Raw genomic sequence first — 8,218 nt, 5'->3', positions numbered from 1 at the left:
CTCCTCTCAGCTCACAGAGGAGTGCTCCTCTCAGCTCACAGAGGAGTCTTCCTCTTGCTCGGATAGCTTCAGACCATTGACAGCACAGTCATTGTCTGCTCTCCTCTAAGAACTTTAATATTTGATTTATTTTAGGCTTTTAGCTTCTTTGAATACCTTTTCCTTTCTATATAGCCCAGGCTAACCTTAAACTCTTGGGCTTGATCCTCTTGACTCAGCCTCCTGAGTACTGAGATTAGAAACATGTCCATCATGTCCACTAAAACATTTGCACTAATGTCTTGCCTATGTTATTCTGCTGATCTTCCCAATCAGTGGAATATAGCCACTCTTCAGCTCCCCAGCTCTGGAATATAGTTTGCAGTCCACAAAGCTATACAGATGGTGCATATACCTCAGATACTGAAGCAGAGAAATATAAGAAGGGATGTTTTGGGGAATAAAGTTAATAGTGAACTGTAATTATTCGTTAGGCTAGGCACAAGCATGCAAACAAACGATACAGTATGCACCCCGCACATTGTAGGGCCTGGGTACACAGATCTAATAATACCTTGCTCGTCATTAGTCCAGAAGGATCTTGGGTCTGGCTTGGTCAGGATGTTGGAATGATTACATGGTTCTTTCACCTGGAAAAACATAAAGAGAAAAGAACAGCTGTGAAAATCAAGTCACCATGTCACTACTTCTAGGCCTATTGTTCTAGGGTAGATGTTCCAGAGTTAAGGCTTGTACAACAGCATACTGGGCCAGAGCTGGGGTGTTTAAGACTCTGCTGACTGTAGCTCCAAAGTCCCAAATGTGGGAAACCCTTTAATTCTAAACAATCTGAGATTGTTGCTCACCCACGATAGAGTAGCTGTCAGGCTAATAGCTAGATAAGTAATTGGGAGCTAATTTTCCCTCTCTGCTCTGTCAGTGCTATGTACAATGCACAGACGACACAACTGCTGCAGAGGGCCACAATGATGACACAAAAGCTGTTTCAGATCTGTCTGTAACTGTAGTAAATACTGCCTATGAAAATGAATAGTAATGAAGTAAAGAAATTTGAAGTTCTTTGGGCATGGTGGCACAAGCTTTTAATCAAATCATTTAGGAGACAGAAGTAGGAGCCAGAGGGCAGCTTGGTTTACATAGTGAGTTTCAGGCTAGCCAGGAGCACATGGTGAGACACTGTCTTTAACAATAATAATTTGTAAACAAAAATAAAATGAAAGAATTCTTCTTTTGTAATTTGTAAAGGCTAACCCCGGTCATCAGCTTGATGACTCACCTGGGAGATGACCTTTTGAACATGCTTGTGGGAGAATATCTCAATTAGGTTCGCTGAAGTTGGAAGACACCTCCCCTCACCCTCCACTCTGGACAGCACCATTCCCCTGGTTGCTGGGATTCTGGACTTCTAAAGATGAGAAACAGGACTTCTTTGTCTTTGCTTCTTAGCTGGATACAATGTTACCAGCTGCCTCAGGCTCCTGCAGGTGAGGCTTTTCTACCTTGATGGAGGAAGTACTCTCAAACTTGAAGCCTAAATAATCCCTTTCTCTACCAAACACCTTTTGTCAGACACTTTCTTGTAGTAACAAAAAAGAAACTAAGACATAGGTACAGTAGAATCTTTATATTCTTAATTTATATGGGCATATGTAATAGTTGCTATTTAATTTAGAGACTCTAGTACAGAGTTAATTTATAATCCTAAATTTTTCAAATTATCATTTGTTGAGACAGAGACTCACTGTACTGCTGAGGCTTGCCTCACTCTTGCGGGTATCCTCCTGTCTCTGTCTTAGGTTGCTTATCATGTTTTCCAAGGAGCTGCAGTGATGCCTTTTGGCAAGCAACATCATACTCTCTTGATGTATAGATTTCAAATATGCCTTTACTTAATGGGATATATCTTTTTTTTTCCCTTGGTTTTTTGAGACAGAGTTTCTCTGTGTAGCCCTGGCTGTCCTGGAACTCACTCTGTAGACCAGGCTGGCCTCGAACTCAGAAATCTGCATGCCTCTGCCTCCCAAGTGCTGGGATTAAAGGCGTGCGGCACCACCGCTCAGCTTTAATGGGATATATCTTAATGGTAAAATGGTAAAAACTCTTTAACAGGATATTCTGAGATCTGGATCTTTGAATCTTTAGTCACTGGTTCCAGTTCACAACTTTTTGTTTTGTTTGTTGTATCGTGGTCTTGCTCAGGCTGGCTTAGAACCCCTGCCTTTACCTCTTTAAAGTGCTGGGATTACAGGTGCACATCACCCACCCTGGATTTGGCTTCCTTCCGAGGCTTACACAGCATTTTGTACTTCTTTTTTCTTTATGTAGCAAACACCTCAAGTATTTGAAAATTGTCATTGTGTCTCATGGTAACCTAATCTTTCCAGGTTGATAGTCCCTTTTCCCTTTAGTCAGTGCTGTTAAGTCTCTTTACTGAGGTCACTGACTTAGAAGACATCCTTTCTGCAATATGAACTTGTCCTTGAGAGTTCTTGGTCTTGTGCCAAGTAGTCCCTGAAATAAGGTACTGATCTTGAAGGATAGCTCCCAGGTAGGACCGCCAGTGTTCTGCATCTGTGAGCAATCAGAATGTTCTAACAGATATGAACTTAACAAGAGTAAAGAATAGTCTATTTTTTTTGCCACTTCTTACACCTTTTACCTGCAAAAAGTTTTCATTCTTTAAAAACTATACCTAGTTGGGCAGTGGTGGCACAGCACTTGGGAGGCAGAGGCAGGCAGATTTCTGAGTTCGAGGCCAGCTTGGTCTCCAGAGTGAGTTCCAGGACAACCAGGGCTATACAGAGAAACCCTGTCTCAAAAAACCAGAAAAAAAAAAAAACTATACCAATATGGAAAATTACCATATGCTAACAGCTGTAACTATGTTGTGCCCCTCCCCCCACCTTTATACAAGGGTGCTGTTTTTGGGGAGCTCATTTGCTTATGAATGATTTCACATTAATATTTGCTCTCAAAATGTCTTTTATGTGAGAGAGCATTTCCTGTTCATTCTAGAGACATCAAGAATCCTGTGTTCTCTTTATTTGTGGCAGGAGAGTATAAACAAGCCATTTTTCATGAGTCCCATACAGAGTTGTTTAAGTATGTACCCATGAATCATTATGCCCACTGTCAGGGTTAATTAACCATGTGCTGTAGCTGGAGATACTCCACAGAAGTGAGAAAATTCATTATTGTAGATCCTGCTGTGTCTTCATGGGATACCTGTCTCTGAAGTCAGGTCAAAACCAAAGAAATACCAAGTGCCTGGGACATGACTCCTCTAAGGGACAATTTGGTTTCTTCCAGATAAATATTTAAGAAGATTTCTTTAATGAGATTTCCACTCTAAGGGTGACAATGAAAGAAAGGTAACCATCCTATGGAACTCTTAAATGTGCTGCTATGGAACATTCCAAACATATCCCAGGACATTCATTTTCTAAACCTCTATTTACCTACTGTCCAGTTTACAGAGTTATCAACACATAGCTTGTCGATTTCATCTTAGCTGCCATTTAATTATCTCGTCAGGTACTTAATTAGCCTTTATAGTCCAGGATTCCATGAATTAATTAGCAGTGATAACCAATTGAGAGATAGTCTTTTACTATTATTATGTATTAATTATCATCAGTATTATTATCTGTCCAGCCTAGTGTTTATTTGGTTTTCAGGGCTAAGGATTGAGCCGTGTTCTGCCTCTAAGTTACAGATTAGTTCCCAGAATCCAAGTCTTGACTGTATATTTCAAGTTATCACCTGAGAACTAACTTGAGTTTCTTTTTTTTTGGTTTTTCAAAACAGGGTTTCTCTGTGTAGTCCTGGCTGTCCTGGAACTCACTCTGTAGACCAGGCTGGCCTCAAACTCAGAAATCCGCCTGCCTCTGCCTCCCAAGTGCTGGGATTAAAGGCGTGCACCACCACTGCCCGCCTAACTTCAGTTTCTTAAGACTCAGATATGTATGCAAATTAATTCAGTTGTTTAGGTTCAGTTAATGGAAGGAACATGAGAACAGTACTTGGAGCCACAGCACAAGTGTGGACAGAAGGACAATCCTCACTCTTGTGAATTTATTCCGTGATGCAAGTAGGTGGCAGGGTTAGGCAGTGGGGTGATAGGTTTTGTTTTGATTCTCTATAAAAGCTTATTTTCTTACATATTTGTTTTCAGTAGTACTCACATTAATCAATGATTGCATATCTGCCTTTGTAAGTTGTAGTCATAGCAGAAACCAGAAGACAGCCTTTCAAGATATCTAAAATGGGTGCTTGGAACCATGCCGAATCTATACTTTCACTCCACTTCACCTACTTAGGTTTCCTGTGCAATCCTGCAGGCATTTGTGTTTCCAATTGAGAGTCGACAAAGGCCAAGATATCTTGCCAAACTTTTGTGTTTTTCTACTCCGCAGCACTTGACTAAGTTCTTAAGTAAAATTTCCTTGCAACATGGTGTTTGTAGACTGTGTCCCATTCAGAGAGACAGCAATCAATGAGTGTTTATTGACCCAATCATTGATTTGGTGAGACTCAAAGTGCATTAAAGTTGCTAAAGTTAATGCTATCAGAGAATCTCAGTATCTGTGTCTAGAAAGAACGTCACAGATGATTTAGTTGGGTCTGCTCAATCAATAGATGGAGAGAGACTGTAAGGAAAGAAATGACTTAGCACTGGAGACACGGGTAGGTAGGTGGGGGGATGTGGTGTTGGCCACACAGTTTGATAAGAGAAGCTCCATGCGTTTCTCTTAGATCATGGTGGGTAAAAATAAATACAACTGGAATGTGGGCTTTGGAATTATATGGACCAGGTTAAAATTAAGACTGTCTTACATTTAACCATATGTGGTACACACACACGCGCACACACACACACACCAGGGGGTGAAATTGGCAGAGTTATTATCATCCATGTTCAGACCATCAGACATGTCTACAGGTTGACCAGGAGGCTGGAAGATGTGAGGAAGTAGAAACTTTTGATGGAAGAACTTTGCTGTTAAAAGCTCATGTCTGCAATTCATCTCGGCCCTCACAAGGTGGAGGCAGGAGGCTCAGCACAAGAGTTTGAGGCCATCTTGGCTATAAAGTGAGTTCCAGGCTAGCTTGAGCTACAATGTGAGATACTTTTTAAACGTAAAGAATAAACTTTGCTGTTTATTAAATACTACACATATAAGGCATTACAAAGGCTTCCCTACAGAATTGCATGCACTAATTCTTCACCCTGGACCTTTCTTCCATAGGTATTCAAACACTTGTCTTCACCTATGAGCTCAGATATCCTCTTTCTGTCAGTCTTCTCTGCATGCTCCATGGAGATGGAAGTTTCCTTTCTCTTTCCTGCCTATTTTTTCCTGTGTTACTGATTATATACTGAAATATAATTTTCTCACTTGTTTTCTTTGTGGCATTTTATAAACACTGAGTACTTAAAAGGGGTACTTGATACACAGTAGACATCCATAAGTATTTGCTGAATGAAAGAATTTTTTTTTCTTTCTTTTTTTTTTCTTTCTTTCTTTTTTTTTTTTGGTTTTTCGAGACAGGGTTTCTCTGTGTAGTCCTGGCTGTCCTGAAACTCACTCTGTAGACCAGGCTAGCCTCGAACTCTTGAACTCAGAAATTCACCTGCCTCTGCCTCCCAAGTGCTGGGATTAAAGGCGTGCGCCACCACCGCCCGGCTGAATTATAATCTCTAGGCTGTTACTATGAGAGTCAGAGCCAGGCACGGTGGAGAGACACTTGGGAAGTTGAGACAGGAGAATTACCATGAGTTTGAAGCCACTTGAGGCTACTGTATATGATCCTGGCTTAAAACCCAAAATGAGGAACCTAGATCTCTTTCAGCTTGAGCTTCTGGAATTAAAGGACGGGCCAACCATGCTGAGTGTGGTTTAGCATGTGTGTTTTTGTTTTTTTCTGTTATGCTAAGCCTCCTAACTGTACGGCAATGAGTGTCATGGGGTGGGGTTAATTTGGAAGAGTAGACACCTCCATTCTTAATGTCTTTTCCATAAAGGACCAGGAGTGACAGGTGACTCCTCACCTCCAGGAGTCTCCACACTGCAATTCTCTCTTTGTTTGTTTTGTTTTTTCTTCATCTTCTTTGCAAAAGCAAAACAAACAAACAAACAAACAAACCCCAAGAAACCCTTTTCTACTACTAAATACATCAGCACGTCTGGCAAGTGCATCTTCCAGAGTATTTCCTATGACACAACATACTGTCTGAAAAACCAAAAACAAACAAAGTCTTCAATACCTTGAAAATTATTTGCAGAAGTTCAAGTATAATTTAGTAAATTATTAGCATCTTCCTCTCCCCCCCAAAAAAAACTGCACCAAGATTTATTTTGCCCCACCTAAAGCACCTTCCTTTCTAATTGACTCTATTCTGGCTTCATTGAGGATGGGCAACCTCATCAACCTCCATCCTAAAGGATTGGTGGGATTGATACTGGTATATTTTTAGGCACCACGACTGTTTTTGGCCAACTTGTGCCTGAAGGCAGTAACACACAGCTTGAGTAGCCTGTGTCCACTGATATGGGCTACAAAGTAAATATAGTGGCTTCTCTGAGTCACTGTTCAGCAAAGCATATGAGAAATGAATCTAATACTGGGTGAAGCCAGAAGCAAGTGTCCACTTCCCAGCCTACGAGAAGAAAAATGTTTTAAATATCTCCCATGGCAAATGACATTGCATTCTTTGATATTTTTCCCCTTGTGTCTTTGCCCAAAAAGACAGTTAATAAAGGGAGGGGAGAGGGAAGTATGTGGGTCTGAGTTTTATGTAACATTGTAGGAGAAAGTTTTCTGCTTCCCTACAGGGGAGCTGTGTCAAGTTCAAAGCCAATGTGGTTCTCCAGTCTGCTGCATGCTATAATTTATCACACTTAGTTTTCTTTTAGGAAAAGAAAAGCCTGGTACTCAGTCTTCCTAGCCATAGGGTCTGACTTGCCAGATGCAAGTGTCAGCAAAGGAGTGATTTTTTTTCCTTCCTGTGATAAATGGAACTAAATATTTGCTGTTTTTCTCCTAGACTAGTCTAATTGTATAGCACTTGATGGTCTGAAGATCTAAAATATTTCTCATATGCCTTTGCTTGCATAAAAAAAAATATGCTTCTGCAAAACTGCCTTATAATCTGGCCAACCCACGAGTCCAGTATGTTGAGTTAATTTTTCAAAGTGACTCCCAGATGGTCAGGCAGTGTTCACAGAGAGGCCTGCCATCAATTGTTTTAAAAAAATTTCTTTTGACCTTTCTTATATTTGATATAAAACACATGTTAAAGGTAGTACCTGAAAAGCAGAGTAAGCTTTTCTTCTTAAAGAGACATACCGCAAATGCACATTTTACAGAGTTTTGAGTAACAGGGATGTAAGCTTTTCATAACTGGGTTAGCAGTTAGCCAAGTTAGTTATCTACCTCAACAAGGGTTCTTTATCCAATGTCTCTTCAGTATTCAGTGGGTCGGTTATTGAATTTGTGAAGAAATAAGTGGGAGAAACCCCAGGAGAACAGGAAACATCTATCAACACTCAGAGAGGTGGAGCGCATCACTGAGTACCTGATTTCAAGTTTATGAGATTATTCAGGTAGTGAACCCCGTTGGACCACTTCAGCCTTGCTTCTGAGAAGTCAGGGGAACAATGTCAGGCTGTGAGCAGACCTGAAGGAATCTGCTTCCCTTGCAGGTTGTTTCCCAGGACTTTTCCAGGTGTCTTATTAAGGTTGTTCTGGCAGGAGAGCACTTGCAGCTTTATTTTGGCTTTTTGCCTGCATCTCTTTTTGGTCTATCTAGTAGAGGCCTCTGGAAACTCACTCTGTAGACCAGGCTAGGCTCGAACTCAGAAATCTGCCTGCCTCTGCCTCCCAAGTGCTGGGACTAAAGGTGTGCGCCACCAATGCCCAACTTGAGTCCTTTACTCTTATAGGAATTTAATTTGTATCTCTCTCATTCTTTTTGTTCAGAGCTAGCTTTAGAAGTCTCATCTTTGTTAAATAAAATTGTAGATCCAGACACTGGTCAAAGCTGAAATCAGCAATCCAGGTACTTGAGGCCAAGAAGCTGCCGCTGAAAATGAATGAAGCTACCTTACATTCTTGAGCCTTGAGCTTCTGAGTCTTTTTGTTCGTTTTTTTGTTTGTTTGTTTGTTTTCGTTTTGTGAGACCAGGTTTCTCTTTGTAGCCGGGGCTGTCCTGAAA

At 40.9% G+C, this 8,218-nt stretch overlaps 1 protein-coding gene across 1 annotated transcript in view; it reads right to left on the bottom strand.

The window, feature by feature from the left end:
* Sgk1 (serum/glucocorticoid regulated kinase 1) overlaps positions 1-8,218 on the bottom strand; it is a 117,366-nt gene that overhangs the window by 32,108 nt on the left and 77,040 nt on the right. The window contains exon 3 of the mRNA XM_028777343.1: positions 554-629. Coding sequence (XP_028633176.1) covers positions 554-629 — 76 coding nt within the window. The remainder of the gene's footprint in view (positions 1-553; positions 630-8,218) is intronic.

The sequence above is a fragment of the Grammomys surdaster genome, unplaced genomic scaffold (assembly GCF_004785775.1).
Source record: "Grammomys surdaster isolate TR1022 unplaced genomic scaffold, NIH_TR_1.0 280, whole genome shotgun sequence".
NCBI lineage: Eukaryota > Metazoa > Chordata > Mammalia > Rodentia > Muridae > Grammomys > Grammomys surdaster.
Note: the sequence above shows the minus strand (reverse complement) of the source record. Positions and strands in the feature narration are given on the sequence as shown.